At 35.6% G+C, this 23032-nt stretch overlaps 1 protein-coding gene across 1 annotated transcript in view; it reads right to left on the bottom strand.

The window, feature by feature from the left end:
• Positions 1 to 7068: 7068 nt before the first annotated feature.
• LOC137928450 (uncharacterized) overlaps positions 7069 to 23032 on the bottom strand; it is a 33908-nt gene continuing 17944 nt past the window's right edge. Inside the window, exons 2-3 of the mRNA XM_068771415.1 lie at positions 18610 to 21203; positions 7069 to 7529 (exon numbers count right to left, since the gene is read on the bottom strand). Of these exons, the coding sequence (XP_068627516.1) occupies positions 7418 to 7529; positions 18610 to 21203 (2706 nt within the window). The 3' untranslated portion in view covers positions 7069 to 7417. The remainder of the gene's footprint in view (positions 7530 to 18609; positions 21204 to 23032) is intronic.

The following is a 23032-nucleotide window of genomic DNA, read 5'->3' as shown; positions in this document are numbered from 1 at the left end:
AGGAGGAAGAGAAAGAGTGAAAGATATAGAAAGAGAGAGAAGGAAAGCAAGTGCACTCTGTGATGCATATATATATCCTTTTACCTTCTTTTTGATTATTAGTATCAATAAAATCCACACATACTGGAGTCGTTGGCTTATTTCATTTACGTTTAATATTTCTAAAAATTTTTGCTCACGTTTTTGCATGTTACAGTGTTTACGTATGTCTCTTTATCTATTTTAACAACGCCCTAACAATGACCGGTTTTAAAAATTACGTTTCGTGCGACGATTTTCCCATCTTTATTCCATATTGTATCTGTGCAGTGGTTGCCGTATGTCCTTTTATGTGTATTTTTTTAAATAATTATATCACACATAGACTTTATAGGTCTGCGAAAACAATGTGTATATAACATATTTACATATACATTTAATGTTTTATGAAGTAAATATTTTACTGACAGAAGTAAAGATAAGTTTGATATATCTTTTTTTAAGGATACATAAAATTATTAATTCTGCGAACAATTGTACACGGTTTTAAAATACACTCACGTGTAATATCATTGAAACATCTTATCAAAATGAAATACAATAATATAGAATATGAAATATATTTCCCGTAGCTAAAAGTAAAAGAGATTTATTTCAAAATCATCTTATGTAAGTTCACTATGCAGCCGTTACCGCGTTTTAATTGACCACCAACGCCATCTAGCATTTTAAGCCGTAAACTCATTAGACAATTACTACTCTCTTTGTTTTGTATATTTTTACGTTTTCTCTATTTAGGGTATAAACACAAGTTTCGGTATATTAACTTAATATCTAACTAACTAACTAACTCATTTTATCATTCCCCTGTAGCCTTTTTTATACCTTCTACCATGTAAGGCTTCTACCATTAAGGGACTTTACATTATTCACTAAATATTTTAATTTTATGCTTCATTATCTTTTAATCCTTCTCATTTTCTCATATAGTTTCCTTCTGTCTCTTACAATATCTTTTAAACTTCTCTTTTATATCTTCTTTTATACATCGCCTTTCTTCCCTCGTTCTCATGCCTAGATTGCACAGATTGCGCATGCACAAACTAATACAGCATCAGTTTATTTAACTCGTATTTGTGCTTTTATTTACATTTTATTTTTTCATTCAGAACTTGGTCGAAAGCATTGAGATGCTTCGAGACCAAAAGTCGGATCGGGATGAGGTTTTAGATGCTCTTCGGGATAAGGTGAGCATTATTTGTTCTATAGCCTGATTTAGAATTGACGTTGATTTATGGGACACTTGTATACAGAGTGATTAGTTTAGGTGTAAAAGCTGGAAAGGAGTAAATATAAAGATTCTACATCTATTCCCAAACACCCTGTATAAAGCGATTATTCTGCAATATATATTTCATCTATTGAAATGCGACAGCTTAAGTAACTAGAAAAGCTACACAACTGCGATGAGAACCAAAAAATAGTAACTGTGTCACCAAAACCGCTGTACCGCACCTTAGGAAAGCGGGGCGAGGTGGGGGTTTTTGGAAAAAGAGCATGAGCTTCATGACTTGTAAGTGATCACTGTGATCAGAAGTGGAAAATTATGTAAATGAATTAACATATAAAGTAATCATCTCATTCTCATTCTGCATGTTTAAAACTGTTTTTAATTTTAATAGTTTGTACATTTCACTAAAAGAGGCTGTATTTGCGCTTTACCTTTGCATATATTCATAGTTGAAAGAATAAAGACAGTAAGTCCCATTTTATGGAGTTATGTTACGAGTAATATTGAATGTATGATAGGCGGATATCTCTCGTCTGGCCGGGCTGTTAACGGAGGAGAAGTTTGCCGTCGCCCGAGTTCAACTGGAGAGGATGCTGGAAGTCTGTCACGATAAGTTCAAGAGGCAGGACAAAGCCTGGATGGTGGGTAGAAGTGGAAATTGATCACCTTTTCTGTCAACCACTTTTTCAGGAAGAATTAAATTGCCTTAGAGAGATAGCGTACTCCGTAACACGATGTCGGAGTAACAAGGGAACAAAAGATGATATAATAGATGTTATTTGGTAAAGGAATTTTGGCTAATTTTGTTTATTAGAGATTGAATGATAAATTGAGATCTTCCGTTTTAATAAACTTCGCGTTTTATTCTTGCCAGAAAGCTACTATTTGATAAGTATGCTTTTATAATCTGTGCTTATGATATATTTAGGACTATTTCAAGTGATATAATAATATCTAGATGCAGACTGAAAGAAGTCTATTTAATTTTTTTTACAGAATTATGTCATATTTATTTTTTAACAAAATTCCTGCTTTAGATTTAAACGTTTTTTATCTGTGCAGGGTCGTTTACGGTGTTCCCACTAATATTTCTTTGCTGTGCCTAAAAGAGCTATGCAGATATGTGTTAGAATCATACATAGTTCTTTTTAAAATATTGACACGTCAGCTGAACGAGATCTGAATCAATCCATTCATTAGAGAATGTTTCCTTTTTCATTCAGTTAAGTAATAAGCTGAGATTCGTCGTTTAAAAAAGGTTCGCGATTTATTTTTATTAAAATTTCTTTGTTGATACTCTGTTTAGAGGGCGAAATGGATGATACCGGTGAACGAATTCTAGCTGAACTCATTCACTGGAGATGCATTTATTTATACAATTGAATGATATATATTTAAGAACATATAGACACGTCATGTGTTTTATGAGTATATCAAGTTCCATTTGCTATGTAAAGGGAGCAATGGATGATATAATGAAGAACCTGGAGACGAAAGCCGCGCAAACGGAACTGGTGTCGGGTCGCGACGAGGTGCAGGCGCGGCTGCAGGAGTTGCATCAGTATCTGCAGCGTTTGGAGGAGCAGCTAGGAGACCCGGTTGTAAGTGACTCTCTTTTTTCGCCACATGTAATACTAGAGTCGGAATAAAGTCGCAGATACCCAATTTACAGTTCCAGATTGTGTTAAATTGAAGAGTGTTAAATTTTGTTGTGTACAGATAATTATGGGATTCCCCTTTGCTTGATCTTTTCAAATAATCAAACTCCGAAGAGTGTAATTTTAATGTCAGTTACTGAGAGTGTTTACCTATAGCTTCAAGTTCAAGAGAAGAAAGAAGAAGCCTTATTCATGCAGCTAACATTATGATTGTTTCTGTTGATGTAACTGCCATTAGCGTATGTAGATCTCTATAGCTTCATCAATACCAAGTTTACGAAATGGAAGGGTCCACGGAACATAAATCTGCTAGCAATTTTGGCTTTGTGCAGTTTCATAGAAATTGAGGTCGCCGAGCTAAAAACTCTGGCAGATAGTATTCCAGTTACATTGATGACGTTTGCACGATGAGGAACTATACCTGTGTAGGTGTATAGTGCTGTGATTGTAGTGTAGTTTGAAGACCGAGGACTACTCGGCGGTCAGGAGCGACGCGGGCAAACCCTGACCGCCATCGCTTGCACGTGGGCGACGGTGTCGTAAGTGTGTTGAGTGCACATCGCACCTAAAGGGAACCTGTTGTGGCGTGAGTATCGGAGCTTTGGAATGAAGCAGGGAATTTATTTGAATTACGCTTTAATAGCGACAAGAAGAACCTTTGTAACTGGCAGCTAACAAAAAGACAGCGCAATGTAAAGTACAACAAGCTCCATCTAGCGTGTGTTTGTTATAATTACCTATTTTTTGACCGACTAAAAGATCATCTAATAAATTAATGTCCTCGGTTTGTTTGTGACAGGCGGCGTTGCTGATGCGCCAGTTGGGACGCGGTGCGATGTGCGCAGCGTGCAGGGCGAGCGCTCTGATGGCACCGGGTAAGCCGCCGGAGCCCCCAAACCTGCCCGCAATGAGGCCGCGCCCGGGCATCGAAACCCTCGCTCCGCTGCCGCCCAACTCCCCCCGATCCGGCATCTGTCTTACGAGACCCGAGGGTCACGGGTAATAATCATCATAATTTCAACATAGGACGTTCACTTCTAGACATCCTCCTCCATGGAATTCCAATAGGACCGGCTGGAGGGACGACATGAACAAGAACTTCTGTCTACATTTACGACGATGTTGATGATTAGAAATACTAAGAAATCTAGTGGCAACTACTTATATCTGAAGGTGTACCTAAAAGCTAGAAAATTAAAATTCACAATTTTACCCAAAAAAATTTAACTGTAAGATCTATGTTAGATTTTCTATGATCTTTGTAAGCTAGAAGGTTACTCACATATATTATCGCTAGATTGTTCGCTGTGTGGCTATTAAATATGAAATCTTAAACCTAGAAAGCTTTCAATCTCAAAATCTGTGACGAACTCTGCGAAAAAATTCATGTTATTGTCAAAATGTGATGAAGCATTTGAATAAAGAATCGACGACTATATACATATATTTTTTTTATTTGTGATTGTTAGTTCATACTTTTTAAACAATAAAGTAAATAAATCAATTTTTTGATGGCAGCATGCCGATACGGTGGGTAGGCGGAGAGCACACACTGTGGGCGGCGGGCCGGCAGCGCACACACAGCGCCCCACGCGTGGGCTATCGCACGCACCGGTACGACGGGCTTGGCGACGACGGACGGGTAACCCACATTCAACAGATAATTTGCACAAAGCGCGTAGATCTAACTAAACTTTAACTTCAAAATCCGTTACGTAGTAATAAGCGAAAGAAAATCATGATATTGTCAAAATGTGATGAAGCATATCAGTAAAAGAGGTGAAGACTGTGTAAGTCCGCTACGGACTTCTGTCTGGATTTTTGTCACTTATTGCCAATCCTTACTTTTTATATAGACGAATAAAAGTTGAAGCAGGAGTGAGCACAGCAAAGCGTGTAAAACTGTTGGTCACTGGAGACTTAAAATTCTGGCGTGATGACCACAGAACGGCAAGCCCAGCGAAAAATTTCCGCCCACGTTGTAGACAAACGACTTTGTTATAGTCGAAAAATTGTTATATATCTATTAACAGAGCACCTGTTTAATTTATGAACGGCTCTTAACAGATCAGCATTAAGAGTTGGTGGTAGCTTACTACTTATAATGTTAAAATGCTCGAATAAAGATATTTTGAATTTATGTGCAGCTGTATCGAATGGAGGAAGAGCTGCAGCCGTGCGTGGAATGCAATCAGCTGGAGACCTGCAAGTGCAGGGAGAGGGAGCTCGCTGCTTGCGGCCCAGGTGGCGCAGGAGATGCCGCCAGGACAGGCATCAACGACTGATTGCTTTACCAGCCAAAATCAGAATCAGCGGCTGTTTACATGAATACTCCAAGGAGAATACTCCAAGTTTTCTTTGGTTCTCATATATCAAATATGTTCATTTGAAGTTCTAAAACAAACAGAAATGTTTATATTTTTTTTCCTGTATAGTTACTTGACTTCTGCTTCCACTCTTTAGCTTTCTTGTCATGATCTTGCCTTTATTTCACTGTTGCTAGGCTACGTGTCTGTTATCTCCTTCCTTCCAATCAGTACACAATTATCGGATACATCTGACTTTTCATTCATTTCATTCAATTGAATGAGAAGATCTTCATTAGAACTCAAGATATTTCATGATATCATGATATCACGCGCGTTTTGTTCATTTGCGACTGAGTTTTTCGTTTATTTATCTAATGATAAATTTATATTTACAATTAGTTCCTTATTTTTTATAAAAAGCTTTTCTTAGATTATTTTAAACTTTACGTAGGTGTTTTTATTATCTGTGCATCATGTCACATGACTTTTTAATGTATATTTCGGATCTGAACATCCAAAGACAATAATAATATTTATGGGTCTTTTTCCAAGATACTTTTCGGGATTTTTGGTCAATCATTGCCGTATGGCAAAATTTTATTATATCCAAGCGTGAGTTGTAGAATTTGTGTTTTTTTATATTTGCTTGTGTTTAAAAGATGATAATTATTTGTGATCTTCGTATGTAGCTTATTAAAAGTAGACGAATTGTATACCTAATAAATGTGTTGTTAAATCTTTAAATGACTTTAGTTATATTTTCAAACCTCAGAATTGCAAGATTCTTATATTGCTTTGAACTGTCACCTTCGTTGTTTTCATATTGTATGGTGTCAAATGTTTACCACAGATAAGCTAAAAGATCAACTGGCATTTTTAAAATGTGAGAAATCGGAATTCATTTTGAAAAATCGATTTTTAAAAATAAGTTTTAAAAAATAATAAGGCATAGATAAAGTGATCACATATACATTGTAATAATTTATTTTCGTTTTTTAGATGTCGAATGACCTAAAATTACCGCCGCTATGTACGGATGTCACATTTATTAAAAATAAAAAAAAAAACTGTATGGCTCGTGTCCCAACATAACCTGATTTTAAAAGGCATAATAAGGATAAATTAAAATCAGAAGTTTTATTTAATTACATGTTTAATTATAAAAATAAATAAATAATTTACATTTCACATTCACAAAGCGTATTTACATCTTACATGCGCTCTACAATAATTTAAATAAATAGTTAAGCGAATTCGTCATAATTTTTATCGCTAACTCACTACAAACGTCAAACATCTGAAAACTGATTGAAAGTACTGAAAGGGTGCGTTCCGATTTAAGTAACTTTTTTTTTTGATTTTATTAGATCCGGATTTAAGTAACATTAAAACTATATGATAGTAATAATAGAATACAAATTTATATAAAAAGTATACATTTCTTTTTAAATAAGAAATTAATAAATTCAGAATTTTTTTTCGTGTTCTTTCAGGAATAATATAAAAAAATTCTGTTTCAATTAATGCCATGTTGATGGTAACTAAAAAGAATGTTTGTACTACTTAAAGATTGAATACGTTTATAATGAATTCTGTATAATATAATTACCTTAAAACAATAATCAATTTTAATACTAGAACTTCATAAACAGCAAATATTGCTTACGCTATAAAAGTGTTGCAAAGCTTAAATAATATAATTAATATCTAAAAATATTAATATATTGTAAAGTCCAATCGTCAATCAGAATCAGTTTTTAAATGTCACAAAATTTTTAATATCTGTACATTAAAAGACTTCGCTTTCTCTTGGACGATATTTTCCGCGCCATTTAGAACTGTCACTTTATAATTATTACTTTATTTAAGATATTCCTACAATCTGTTTTCTTTGAATAATGAACACTTAAATGTCGGCTTCTCATTTTAACTTTTGACCAACAAAGCCAACCATATTTATAATAAAAAATATCGGTAAATTTTGTCTATATCGTGGTCTATGATAACAAGGGCAGTCATGAAAGCCATTTACCACTCCATACTTGATTATAATTTTAAACAGTATTAGTGGTAACATGGCAACATTCAGCTGGTTAAGCTCTTGGGCCGCAACCGAGTTGAGAGCTGGTAAATACCCGATTTCTGTATCAACTAGTGAGGGGCATTTTTCGTTTGTGGCGCTAGTGGCGATCGCAGTAAAATCGGAAACAGTCGTGGTCACGACTGGCCGCCATCACGTCACCAAGCTGCTGCGCCACTGCAGCTGCACTGCCACTGTTGCCTCGGGAGATCCTGTAATTAGATAATTCTTATTTTAGACTAAAATATCAAAAATATTGTTGTTGTATTCTTAAATCTTTTTTGCTGTTAAAGAATATGTCAACATATTTTATAACGCATACAAGTCGGGTTGACATCGAGCATAGAGATTGCTCACTTTTTTTTACATAAGTCAAACAGAAAGCAATATATTTTTAAGCGCTGCAACTCGGTAGCTAAAATAATAATTAAAAAAAAAATACGAAAAAAGTTGCCGTGTACATGTCAGAGATGAGTAATGAATGCTTGTCAAGCCAACGTAGGGATGAGCAAAAAACCGATATTTTCGTTGAAGAAAAAATAAGTTTAATTTAAAAAAATATATATATATAAAGTTACTATTATTTTGACTAGTGTTTTTATTGCTATTTCAAGTCTTTACCTCCTAAGTCAAAAATAATCTTGAGATTGTTATTGAGAACTTTTTCAGGATTTTTTGCCAAATCAATAACTATGTAATTAAAAAAAGAACTCGTGGCGAGTTTTTTACCAGTTACTACTAAAGTACTGATGATTATTATATTTACTAAATGTAGGTTGATGTAAATTTATAGTTTAATTATTTGATTTATTTTATAGCGCCTCGAAAATTTTGTTGTATAAGATCATTATTAACTTTTTACTGCGTTGTCAAATCACATTAAAAATAGTGTGTTCACTTCATAATAAACAGAAGATAACAAAGTATTTTTAATATTATACACAGTCCACGTACATAGGAAATATTAACAATTCTACACACCTGTTACCACAACAACAAAGTAACTATGATTATGTAACTTATATATAATAATTCGACGACTCACCCCGCCGTTGTGGCAGAATGTGGTCGGACCACTTTCACCGCGCATGCGCCGACTGTGACGTCATGTTTAAAGTTATGACAGGAGTTTTGGCGGCAAACCGTCTGAGCGGCACGTACGATTGTTGGTACAGATAATACCGTATTTTATTTTAACTATTATATAAATATATTTCTTAGTGTTTCAAAATTGAACTAAAAACACTGCCAAATATCACGTTTTAAAATAATTATTTATAATCTTTATACGTATGCATGGACACGAAAATCTTAATAACGTATTAAAAAAATTAATTCGACCAGTGTATAAAACACGAAAAGTCTTACTAGGTTTAACACATGTTATTTTCAGCATTTTTTAAATCACAATTTTTTTGGCACTTTTTGTAAAATAAATTAAAGGAATCAGTTATTTTTATTCGAACTACATATAAATTGTAACAGTTACGTTTTTGAAACAGAAACCGAACCGGACACCTAAAACGAATTAATTTGACGATTTTTAATAATATAAGTAATGTTGTAAAGTTACAATAAACCTTTGTATAACGATCCCCATAACGCGGTCATTTTCCACGTTATTCATATTTCTGTACTGTAAGATTGATAGTATATTATAAAAATATAGATTTATAATTTGTACAGTTCAGAGTTATTTTGCGGACGTCTCCACATTCGTGTTAATTGTGTTCAAGCCATTTTTACTCTTGTCAAAGTTTTCAGTGGTTACCACTTGTGTATATTATGAGGAGAGTAAATTAATAATTGGCTTTACTGAAAAAAAATATTTAACGTCAGTTTTTGTACATAACGCTTTATAGGAAGTCACATGTTATACGATAATACTCGTAAAAATAATATTATACTGAACTCATTGGACAAATTCATAATTTTATTTAATTTGTTTATTATAGATTTCCAATAAATTAACGACATTACATATACATTCGAATCATTTAAAATGTAAAATTTACGTTGTAATTTTATTGACAGGTAACCTCAAAATGCGCAAGGTTAACACAAAATGTAAAAAGAATTTTTGAAAATAGATATCGGATCAACCATAAATCTATTTGCATAAATATTAGTAGGTAATTATTAATCTGTAATTAACTTTTTATTTATTATTTATTTACTATTTAATTATTTATAATCACCTGAACATCTTAAAAACATATTAATGTGTCTATATTACTTGATAATCGATATTACATATATGTAAACTAATTATTTAAGTTCGTTACAGAGAGCCGATGATGGCATACGGAAATAGTAACAGCTAATAATAAACATGCTTACAATAATATTGTTAATAAATAATATAAAATTGAATAAAAAGTTAACAGTTTTAGCCGCCATCTTTGACGCAATAATTTAGTTCAACCGCCATTTTGTAATATTTATTTATGAACTTCAAAGTTATTTCTCTTTTCGATAGATTTTGAGATAATTTTTTAAGACCTGTTTAAATAATCCAAAATTTAAGTAAAGTTTTTTATTCAAAACTTGCATCTCATATTACAATAAACATATAAGTGTGAAGTCAACTTTCGCTTACGAATTCACCGAGTGAATATACATCTCACTTCTTTCACTTGCACCTTCAATAGCGATTTGGTCGCTTCGCTATCAAGCCATGAATACTGATTGGCCTTACAAAACATTTTCCAAGGATTTTCTAAACTCTTACAGAATAACCATTGCTTATTAAGATTCAATTTATTCTTGATGACCTAACGTGTAATGCTCTTTAGTCAACGGTCAGATTTTTAGCTAAACTATTAAGTAAAACTAGGTTTCGGCTTAACCCTTTCCGAGCTCTGAAACCCGTGGCATCTATACATGCTATTTAATGGAATCAGGCCTTACCTCGCGGAAGTCCATCCTAAGCAAGAAAAGGACCAATATTCAGCCACTTCCGCACATGCAGTGGTAGTCGTGCAATAAAGTGATCTATACATGCTAATAAGGCAACAGACCGACTGTCTACATAAATAATTTAAGTTTTAATTATCACCTATCATATCAGTCGTATAACGTTCACAACTGGACGGGCCATTCCCATATATTTCCAATGTAATGGATTCGAAGCCCTGACTTTAGCGCTTTCTGACATACTTAATACAGTCATCTGTACACCTTATGTCAGAGCTAGTTTTAATTGTATGTCGCATTACTATTTACACAATAAAAACTGGATTAGTTTAACATATAAATAAAACATATAAATCACTACATATTTGCTTTTAAGAGTGTTTTAAAACTTCTTACAACAAAATAATTTAAAGTTAAGTTTTACCGGATTTACGCTTTAATTCTAGCGTGATCACACGGAGTTTAAATTTAAATTATCAAGGATTTTAAAAGGTTCTTGTGATGTCTGTTATTTTATGCTATGTAAGGATCAACTCTTTCATATGTCCATATCATCATGCTCCACGGAAGATGTGTGGAGAACTTCTTTGTTCATTGTCACACATACTCTTAACTTCTTCTGTTGCTTTGTTTTCTTCTGCTACAGAATCTTTTGTTGAGAAGTACCGGCAACTATCTCCCAATTGTCTGCGTGTAGTAAAAGCGAAAAAATATTCTTAACAAAACACTGGCTTTACAAATTAGAATTAATAAAAAAAAATCGTGGTTATTAATCGTAGTGTTTTTAGTTTTCATAACTGATTTCCCCTTGTGTTATTAACTGTGGTAGGATTGCTTTTATCAATGATAGCCATGAAGCATATGTATCCTCGTCAGTGTAAGCAATCTTTGTATGAGAAAGTTCTTCCCGGACGCCGAGACGGACTCTCGCGTACTGCGCACAGGGAGTTGGAAACGTGTCTTACCAAAATGTTTAAGGTGTATAGGGGATTCTCAGAGGGAGTCCCTCGTGTATCTGTGACCCAGCGGTGGACTAGACCGTGGTGCACGGAATTACTTCCTGTCCCATGCAAGCATGATTTAAAGAAGCTTGTGAAATGGTAATGGGTAAGATCAATTAAAACATTGCTTGCGAAGGTTTCGCTTCCTTTTTGGAAGAAGAAGAGAGCCACACTCTTGCGGTTTTCTTCAAAGTTAAAAAGTGATGTAATTAAGCGTAACAAAACCGTGTAAGAAGACATTGTAATACGAAATATTTACGAAATAGAAAAATTTGAACAAAAAAAAATGAATAATTGGAAATGTACATAATTAAAATTTTAAGAATTGTGGCAAAGGATGGGAGGCGATACGTGAATGTAATGTAAATGTTTGCTGTGAAAATGATAGAAAATATGAAGGATGAAAGAAGGAAGAAAGAGAGAAATTGTAAAGGATGAAGAAAAAGAGTGAGAAAATAGGAAAGTTTATGATAAAATCATTGTAAAATATATTCCTTTTCCATATTTATATATCGTTAAATTTCTAACTATCACGTGTAGTTTGTTTGTTTTTAAGTGTGACTCGACTAGTGTCATATAATTTTGCATCCACTCTCGTTTCTCCCTTGTCTCTTTCCACTCGCTTGATTTCCCCGCGCTTTGCATTAGTACAACGATCGCGGACGGACGGACGCAGTTACGTGGCGTCGGAGAAAGTTGCTGTGACGTCACAGCTCTACAGCTCTACAGCTCTACCGTCCGGCCAAACATTGTCACGTGTTTACTTGACCCTCGATTACCCTCCCTCCCCGATTACAGGAGCTGTTCCGGCCGTGGAGCATTGAAAAAAAAAGACGTCGTCGCAAAAACGCTGTACCGCCGCCATTTTTAAATAAATTGCCTCAAAAAAATATTGTATGCAGTTAATGATATGCATAATAAAGTCCCATTTGTGTAATCTCGATTTATTTCGTAATATTTCTGGAAAAAATTCCCGAAAAAGCCTATTTTTTTCGGCGTCTAGGATGGCCTAACCCCTTAACGTATGTAAACTTTTTTCCTTTGCTATCGAAATTCCTTTTCGTATCAAATAATCAACTAAAGTTTTTTATTAATTATTACTTTGAAATGATTAATTCTCTTTAACTCTACTTTTTAAATAGGTAATATCAGAAAGATTTTTTATACATAACCACTGCAGTAATATATACCAATGACGAATACCAGTATATTAGATATAAAAATTGATTATTTTATATTTCAAAATCAAATCAAGTCAAAATAATCTTTATTCGAATAGGCTGTTACATATTTGAATCGTCAATCAACATAAAATGTCGGCATTGTTGTCTCTACAGGAAACTATAGGCTCGGAAGGCAGTTCTACTTAGAACGGGGGAGAAACTCAACAGTTGCTCTTTACAAATATAGTACAATGAGTCCACGACAATAATTAGCTTCCTGAGTGAGCAGCAACAGTATTTAACTCCACGCATTAACATCAGTACTGTATTATTGGATAGAATAACATACTTTTTTCAATAAAATGTTTTTAATATTGGTTTTATATTTCTTCAGTGGCAAATCTGGGATTTTTATTGTAATTTTATTGTACATACATATACTTTGTGTCATAAATGATTTATGACGCAAAGTATATGTTTATTATTTAATTTATTTTCATTGATCACCATTTCAGCCATAGGTTGTTCACAGCTGGCTTTACACATAGATTTCCGTAAGGACCAGTTGGCAGCGGCGTCCAGCGACATCTAGCGTCTTCCGACGACCTTGAATTAGCCTTCTGTTCACCAGGGTGCGCCTGCCGGTCTATAGCCTTCAATTATTAGTTGTAACTTATTACGCCTAACGAATATATATTTCATTTGATCATGCTATAAGCTTGAGAATAACTTGACCGATTTCATACATCTTTATTTATGTTACCTTACACTAAGTTCTAAAAATAAATTTCAACTTATAATATAAGTACTATTTTTATTGTTTAGTGAAATTGCGTTTTAGGAAGTGGTAGCCCGGCAGTAGAGGAGAGGGATTTGTGATCGGAGGTCACGGGTTTGATTCTCGTTTATAATTTTATGGGATGTACTCTTATATAATTCACTCTGTGCATTAATTACATAGGAACCAAATATCACACTGTCGCCAAACTGTCTGCCGACCGTGGTGATTATGGTATATCCCATAGATATCTTATGAGGGCTGAAAGATGATGCTAATATTAATTAACGTTAATTATAAATTTAGTGTATTATTATTAAGTTTGACACATAGATGGCGCTGTAAGCGATGTTCAAAATAGGTGTGTGCTTAAAGTTAATTATTGTGAATATTCAGATTTATTGCTTTTTACACTTTAAATGTATTTTTTTTTATTAAGGATAGAATTCAAATCTTAAATAATCTTTCGTACAAAAGGTTAAGGCGTATAAATTTAATAAAAGTAATGTCACACTGCCCCGGAATTCATTGCATTATATTCAAGGAAATTAAGTTTTAATATCTCACAATAGGTAATTTGATTGGTCTTTTACAAAAAAAAATTAGGCCATAAAGTCTGTTAGTCGGAAACAAATTAGATCTATTGTAATATCAATTATTTTAAACGTTGTTGACCAGAGACACGTGCACAATAAGGATATAAGAGTGAAGGTAGATATTTACCTAACACTAATGGCTGTTACTCCAGTGTTCTACCAATATTTTCTTATCACATACTAGTCAGCCTTTGACCACAAACTTGTCTGTTAGATGCGACGATATCTTCGAAGATGTAGCATGAAGTCTTAGTAAGTACATAATCACTCTGACCCTGAAGATGGGTTATATTTCTCAGGAAATAAGGAAGCCGGTAGATTGTTCCTTTCTCTGGCAGTGTGGATCAAAAATGTAGAATCAAAACGCTTAGTACGTTTCGAAAGAGTGGAGTTCATAGTGTTAGGGCGGTAGTGGATCGACTTCCTATTCATTCTTTAGAAAAAAGGGGATGGTGGGATAAGGTCGCGTATTCCCCAAAATCCTATAGAAAATTGACCAACTCGCTACTCATCAGCGGTGTTCACGGCTGAGAGGTGTCTTAGAAACTCATTATAAGTCGAACAGCATGTCGTTCTGCTGAATTAAGACCTTCGAGTCCTCTGGACTTTTAAAAGATATGTTGTGATATTTTTGACGTTTCAGCTCATAGACGCCCACCGCCCTTTCACAGATATACCATAATTGTCACGCAGGCGCATTGGTGATCGCGGTATAGTATTCCGGTACCCAGATGACACTGGTGTCCATCAACTGAATAACTTGTTTGTGAGCAGTGGTAATCATATATAATGATTGCACAAATTTTGAATTATGTATGATTGTATTGGGAATTGAACCTGCGACTTACGATCGCAAATCCTAGTCTTCTATCGCTGGTCTACCACTGCTCAATGGGCAATGTATACTTTTTTTATATGGCTTCCGTTTTTGGGCACCTCTCGTACTTCTTCTGTCTTGCTTACACAGGGACATAATATTCTCATCTTTTTAATTCTCAATATCATTCATTCATTCATCTTTTATTCTTCACTCATTCATTCATTTCTTTAATTCTTTCCTAATCATTTCATCACTTCACTTTTGTCGCCTTCCCATCTGAATACTTCTGTTTGCTTTTCACATATATATTCCCTTATAATTAAATTTTTACTTTTCTATTTTCACACTACATAACATATTTAAGTATTTATTTTGACTATTATTATACACTTGTAAGCTTTTATACTAGAATCACACGTACATGAACCTACCATTGTTGTAGTTAAAAAAAACTGTTAAAAATGCTGAATGAAAAATTATACATTGTAAATGACTCCACAAGAGATAACACACCTTGGGAATGAGTACATTGAAATGAAGAAGTTTTGAATTTGAATTAAAATAAAATCAGAAGCATGTGCTAAATCTTATGCCCGTAACGATACCTAAATAGTATTATATACAAGAAAGTACTTGCATATACAATTATGGAATATATAATGCTTTCGATATTTCCTGATGCGTTTAGCGCGTGTGCATAATGGCTTCCTGATCCGGCTGCCATGTGGACTGACACGTTCCGATGCGCTTTGCCAGCCAACCGCAAAATTCACGTTTTATGCCGTGGAAATATATTGCTCTGTGACAAAGGAGAATTGTGACAAATCGGCTTCGCTTTTGTGATATTTTCCGCACTATCTCCACTGTTTGCGACTTAAATTAAAGATGAAATGTTAATGTATGAACGATCAGATTTCGTTGTCTTAATATCTTCAAATTATTTAATTAATTAATTGTTTATTTTATATGTTTCGTTATTCTCATTTAATACAGAAAGATATAAAATCTTTGCATTCTTATATCATGTCATGGTGACTACTCATTATATATAATTAATGTATGGTATAGCTTTACCAAAAAACAATTGTCCATAAAAATAATAAATTCGTGAAGCATTTCAATAGATTGTATTTTACTCCTATGAAACTATTACGCCTATTTATGACGACTATTTAATGGAATCAGGCGTTACCTTGCGGAAGTCAATCCTACCGCCTGCCAGCCCTTTGTTGCACGACTACCACTGCATGTGCGGAAGTGGCTAAATATTGGTCCTTTTCTTACTTATTTATGACGACACATAGTCAATATAAGGACAAAAAATTTCTTTATTTTATCGTGAAATATTGGTCTACAATGTTATGCAAATGATTAGGAATTTTAGCACGTTTGTTAATTGACTGGATGGTGCATTAGTGTAAAACTCAACCAGCACGCTGCAGATCCCCGGTTCGATCCCCGACAATGTTATATTAATAATAAATTAAGTTTTTAAAGAATTTATTGTAATTTGTAGATCGAACTAAAATAATGTAAAAGAGGTTCGATTAAATATTCTCGAAAAACTTCCGATGTTTTTAAGTCTAATATCAGACCAGAGTCCGGTAGTGTCAGTAAAGTCTAACCTATTCGAAAAGTAAAGATAGAAGTAGTAATGTGAGAGATCTAAGTGAAATAAGTTGAGCGAAAAGAAGAAAAAAAGAGTTCAATGGCTCGATGCCGAAAGTGTATTCGTTTTCGTAAGAGTTACGCGTCATTAAAAGCAATGGTAGTCCAACAATAGAGGACCTGAGACTTGGGATCGTAGGTGGGTATAGCATTGCCACTGTTCAAAAACAAATTTTCAGAGTATAGACAGCAGCGTCCTCTGAGTACCACACTGCAATCGCCTACTGGCCAGCTAAGCGTGAGAATTATGGTATATCCCCCTATAAACATCTTCGGGGGAGGTCTGTGCTTGACGACGAGTCAGTGTACTCTACGAAGACTGTAGTGAGATATGATACCTTTGCGATTGTACTAGGGTTCCGTGTATTTGCCAAGGAACTCTAAAGGCACCCTTCGCAAATACACGATATATATGTGTTAAGTCTTCTTAAGGTCTTACTTAATAGTGTATTAAAAAAGGTAAAATGTTTTATAAATTATTATCATAGCACCTGGATATACGGTGAATAGATGTATAGAAAATAAATAGCACTTTCGTTATAATTTTCTCTAATATTTTTAAAATGATTAACTGCTTTGTTGGCAATGGTTTACACTTCACAATAAACGCAAGAAACTAAATTTAATGAAAAATATGATATTTTATAGAAGCAACGAATTTTACGTATTTGTGAAATATTGGAATGAATATTACAATCAAAGTTATGTTTTATTTTTATTAAAAAAATCTAATCATAAAGTATAAAATACTTTAGATTGAATTGTATATGTAAAAATTACATTTTTACCAGATTTTTGTTGATAAAGATAAAAAATATGTGTCCATTTACTAAAGTGTCAGAAAAAAAAAATTGCTTTGACATGTCAAATTATATTTGAATTTGATAATTTATTTTATTTTATGTGAGCGAAATCAATTTTCAAATAAACATTTGTTTGTCTATAAACAAATTTGCTAAAGTTTTGTTGATAAAGATAAAAATATGTGTCCATTTACAAAAGTGTCAGGAAAAAGTTTTACTTTGACATGTCAAAATACATTTTGAAATTAAATCAAGTTTTATATTTATATCTTATACCTCTCGACATTTTACTTCGGTAATCAGTTTAATAAACTTATACGTAACAGATTGTAAAAACATAAAATTTGTTCCGATTTTTATTGACTGAGAATGATTTAAAAAGTCCTCAACCGTATCATGTTGTAATGGCGGCTGAACGCGGTGCTCCATAATCTCACTGGCCGCAGAGAAAGTTTAAACAGTAATTTTTAATCTATGTCAATCCGCTAATTACTATTATAAATCAACAAAACCTACTCATTAGGTTTTCTAGGTGTTCAAGAGTGACGCTACCTGATAATTATTTTTGCGAGAATTTTTTAAATTAATCATGTATAAGGTTAATGGAACTATAAAAGTTAAAGGGATTTCTATGACATTACAAACATAGCCTCTTTTTTTACCAAAGCTTACATTCGTTTTTTTTCATCAAATTTGTTTTTTTTTTAATTTTTTGGAGTTGAATGTCAACCAATGTCAAACGATGGCGCAATATAAAGGAAAGTGGAAGTCTCTCGCTTCGGAAGCCAAGACCCACTTTGGGTCACTGAGCCAGCGGAGTAAGTAAGTAAGTAAATTTGTTTGATGAAGAAAACTTGACTCTCCTAACTATAGCTTGTGTGCTGTAGAGTACATTACATGGTGATCGAATCTTCAAAGAATTAAAAGAGAGATACTGTTCAGGCAATTGAATTTTGCAGAATATTTTGTAATTATTGTTGAGAGACTTAATGGTGAACAATTATGATGGTCACAATGGGGTTGACATGTTCCAAAAGGATAAAATAAAAATTAAAAAAAATAGTAAAAGTTTTTGGCGGGAAAAAATGGCGCCATTTGCTAAAGCCCGATTGTTCGTTAGAGTTAATCGCTTATTATTACAATTACAGCGTCTATCGAATGATGCGAATGATCTCGGCCGCTTTCACTGACGTTTCTAAAAAATCAACGACCGTTCTCTCAGCTCGTCGTTTATGCAATGAAGTTTGCACGAAAGTGTTATATGAGGTGTTATGTAAGTCCGCGTGTCCCGAAACCGGCGGGCTGTGCTGTTAACATTGGAACCGGCGCTGGCCTCTAGAAAGCTAGGTGACGCTCGGAAAAACGAGTTCCGAACAGCCTTGTCCACTCTAAGACCGCTAATGGCTCGTTTTACACTCGACATCGCGGATGTCGCCGGTGACGCGATTGAGTAACGTTACCGTCGCTTTAAGTTCTCGGTGAGAGTTATTACGGATCGTCTAAAGTAAATGTGACTTGTGTAATATAAAATTTCTAGCTGTACTTACATCTTGAGTAGAGACTCCATTTTCTTTTCCATCGTGAAGATGGAATCCGACGGCTGCGAGGTGAGCACCTGGCAAAATGTAAACTTTGCGCACTGCGAGTCTCTCCAATCCGTTTGTCTCACTAGGTCCATAGCGGCCGACGTTAAGCTAGAAGCTCCTAGGCCGCTATCCACGCGTTGCAAATCGTCAGGAATATCATCCGATAGCGATCGTTTCACACTGTGTTTGCCTCTTCTCAGAATATCAGTTTGATACGGTGCGTTGAAAAAGCTAAACACTTCCCGCTTGGCACGGTTGGCTTCGCCGTCGTCCGGAGACATTACCACGTAAACGTTTTCGCTGGGCATCTTATAATTGTCGTCGAAGAACTTCTGTGTACTTAAAATTTGTCTATCGATGTCGTAAGGTGCGGCGGCAAATGCGCGTTTGTGTTCTTTCTCCATTTCATCATCATTCGAATCCTCACTGAGACCGGCGCTACGCATTAAGTTTACATCTAAAAATCTGCCCATGGCCACGGCTCCCAGGCCTAATGCTGCTCCACCAGCCATAAGTCCTAATGCTGGGAGCATCGCAGGTGCTCCAGAAGCTGCAGCCGCAGCAACACCTATCTTATCCTGAGCGTATCTCTGAGTTTGAATTGCGTTAGAAGGATATAGACCCAAATTATGAGAAATTTTATGAGTGGCTTCAACAATTGGTTCAAGAACGGGTTGTGTTACCTTCGCGATTGGGTCAATAATGGGTCTCGTAAGCGATTGAACGGTTTGACTTGCGGTATTTATCGTGTCTTTCATGGAGTCGGTAAATCTCTTCCACAGCGAAGGTTCGGGCATCCGCTTTACGTAGCCATACGTGAATGGATACTTGGGGCTGTGGTTGCGTTCGTAATAGGAGAATTTATTGTATTCATCTTCGTAGTATCGGTTACCGGAAGGTATTTTACTCTGAGATCTTTGCTGTGTATATCCGTTGATGGGTTCCATAGGGTAAGGGTGAGCGCTCTTCGGTACGCTTGTGTAATATTTAACTTTTCTTGGGGCGGTTTCGTAGTTATCGAAGCTATCACGCGTAGCTTTAGCAGGTTGCACTCCAAGCTCGGGATGAGCATATTGCAGGACTGGATTTCGTTCATCGAAGCTGATTTTAGAGTTTTTAGGCGTATACGCTATTGAATTCGGAAAATTAACGTCTCCCGGGTGTTGAAGCATTCTTCTCTGGATGTGGCTCTCTGCGTAGTCGAGGTCCCCATTCGCCCGCGAGCTTCGGCCGCTGAAGTAGTCTCGTTTGGATTCCTGTTCGTTAATCTGTTTAATGTACTCGATGAGTTTCGAGTTGGCCACTTTCGAATTGTCTGCTTTAGTGAAAGGTCCGTAATTGGATTTCAAGTAATGGCTGTCCTTTTTTTGTTTGTACAGGTAATTTGGATTGTTGTTAATAGTGTAGGAGCCGATTGCGTCATCTGCTTCAAACTTAATGTTGTCGAATTTGGTAAATGGTCCATCTTTGTGTTTAAAGTTGTCTTCTTTGGTAAACGGACCGAAGCTCTGTGCGGGTTCAGCGGCTGAAATATCTGGATACACATCAGCCTCTGGTATCGCCTTCGGTGGAGTGTATCCTTCGGGGTAAGGTAGTAATTCACCATTGACTACTCTAGCGTTTCGCCAGGTCTTTTTATCAGATTCATCATCAGGCATTCTGATTCCGTGAATTTCCGGAATTCCGTCATCGCCGATGGACAAAATAGACCGTCCACGTTTGTTGTTATATTTCTCGATAGCTTTCTTCAGATACATCGGATCTGAATTCACCACTACAGGGTCGGGAACTTTGAATGTATCGCTCTCACCGTCCGACACTTTAGTGCTTAAGACCTCGATGTACACAGGGTTTCTGTCGTTCTTTATCATTGGGTTATGCGGGTCGAACCTGTAGTTCTTCACACGACCACCGTAGTCAAGGAAACTTGACGACGTGATGTAAACTTTTTTGTTTTCCGTTTTCTTCTCGTTGTCGTATGTTGGGTAGTAGCTGGCGGTTTCCGGGTCCACATCTGGTTTGCCGCCGTCCTCTTGTATATGTGATTCTGGGTATACGGACACAGGGGACCAGTTCCCGTACTCCGCTTTTACGTCATCGAAACCTTCCTCCTTGTCTCTGTTGCGGTAGTAGTCGAAGCCGGCTAGATCGCTGTTCACCGCTCCTACAAAGTTAAGTTTCCTTTGATCTCTACTCTCTGTTTTATTTCTTTCGTCGTCTGTGGTGTTAAGGAGAGTAGTTTTGATGGAGACGGTTGTTGGCGCTGGTGCGGTACTACTGGCGTAGGGCGTGGACTTCAAGTCTTTCTTTTTGACTATGAGCTGCGTGACGTGACCTGACTTCGTCCTTACGTTAAGGGTTTCTGTGGTGAGGGGGTTGAGGCTTCGGGAAACCTTTAGCTCGGTCCTCGTGGTCCTGGACGGCAGTATAGTGGTGCGGATGGTCTTCGTGGTGGTGGTGTTCTGATCGCCGGACTCGGCCGTCGCGCTGAGGACGGCAACGGCGCAAAACAGCCACACTGCGGCGCATGTCCGTGTGTATCTTACGGGAATCATCTGTTGAACAAAATATTTTACATTATTAAAATGTTTACATTTATTTTGACTTGTGTGAGTATATATTTCATGTTTAACATTACCATGTTTGAATAATAGGTGGAAAATTTAGCGTATTTTTAAAAGTAGAGCAAAGTTTAGACTTTGAAATAACAAATGACTAACGTTTAGAAATCCGTTATGAATTAATTAAATTCATTGATTAATATTAAATTACAAAATTGATTTATATTATAATTGCATCTTTTGATACTACAAGGGTGCTAAATGTGCCAACGAAGTAAAAGTTGCAAAGATCCCGTTATCGGTTCATTTTAGTTGAGTTGTGGATTATATTAGATTTTCAGAGAAAAATATTTATTTAATTTTAAAGTTATGATTATATAGCAGTTGCAGGCGAAGTTAATACCGAAGCGAAGATATCACAGTCTCACGTGGCACGGTTGGCGGTCAGCGAACTGCGTTTACTTTCTTTGCGTCCGTGTAATAATAACTTCAGCTCTTACATTGTAAATCAACTTATTCATACAACGATTCCTTAACCTTTTACTAATATTATTAAAATAGGGGCTACTCGGGTAAATCATGAACTGATGGCGGGCCGGCCGCCAGAAGTACAGATAATTAAATTTTTCTGGTTTCATTCTGGAATAGAATTCAATATTTTTCGAATGTACGAGAGTATTATTTTCGCTGTCGGTGGGCCACCAGTATTTGACCGGCGGGCCGAGGTCTTGCATCCATGATTTATAGTGATCATTTGTGGTCATTTTTTATTTCTTACAACAGGTAAAGCCCATGTTGCAAATCGACGCTGTGGTCGAAATTGAAACACTCAGACTCAGTATCCGTTCGAATTAAATTCAGATGAGCAGCCTTCGGTTAGTTCCTGAACGTATTTGTTAAGCTAGTATTGCCAGTGGCTTATGTATGGATATGAGAATTGGTCGTTTACGATGGATGTCATAAAGTCTGCCTATAGAGCAATAAATAGTGTTATGCTCGGAGTTTCATTGTAAGATCGAATAAAAAATGCAGAGATCCTCAGAAGCATTTCGCGCATGAAGTGGCAATGGGTGGGGTTCATCGCTCGTACCATCACGGCTTAGTAGACTTGGCATAGGTAGGAGCTCCCACTAGGTGGAGCAACGATAAAGTAGATAGGGCAGCGTGCCATCGATGGGATCTTTTTTATAATTTATGGGAAAACCATTTGACCTTTGTCTCGCCTGATGTTAAGCAATGACGAGGCTAGAAGAAACCTATTAACTCTTGAAGACTACTAAATTATAGTTGACTTCGTTGTAACAGTATTCTACAGGGAAAGCGAAGAAAGAGAGGCGATGTATGAAAGGTAACAAGGAATGAAAGATCTTAATGAATACATTTAAAAAACTTTTAAGTTAAACGGTTTTTTGATACCCATATTGTGGTGGTTGTGGAGAAACATGTAACTAGTCCGCCATATTGGAACGGCGTCCATCTTGAATTTTAAATTTTGACATAATCATCGTGTTTTACTAGTGTAGTCCTTTCATTTGATACCCATATTGAGAAGGTTAACGAAAAATATGTAATCCGCCATTTTGTATCGGCGGCCATCTTAGATTTATAATGTTATTGGTTTTATTATATTGTATTGTCATCTAAATTAAATGTCTGTACCAAATTTCAGATCAATCTGACAACGGGAAGGTGCTTAAACTTCAATTTCTAATTTTGACCCAAATAAATAAACAAATTCCGTACGGGTCGAACTAAATAAAACCGTTTAAAAAGGACAAAAGAGAAGCGTGGAAATAATAAAATCTAGTGAAAAATCTATTGTA

Source organism: Battus philenor, unplaced genomic scaffold (genome assembly GCF_028537555.1).
Source record: "Battus philenor isolate CCGP_79_NKW_IND1 unplaced genomic scaffold, ilBatPhil1.0.hap1 SCAF_11, whole genome shotgun sequence".
In the NCBI taxonomy this organism is placed as follows: domain Eukaryota; kingdom Metazoa; phylum Arthropoda; class Insecta; order Lepidoptera; family Papilionidae; genus Battus; species Battus philenor.
The sequence above is the reverse complement of the archived record's forward strand: the minus strand, read 5'-3'. Positions and strand labels throughout refer to the sequence as shown.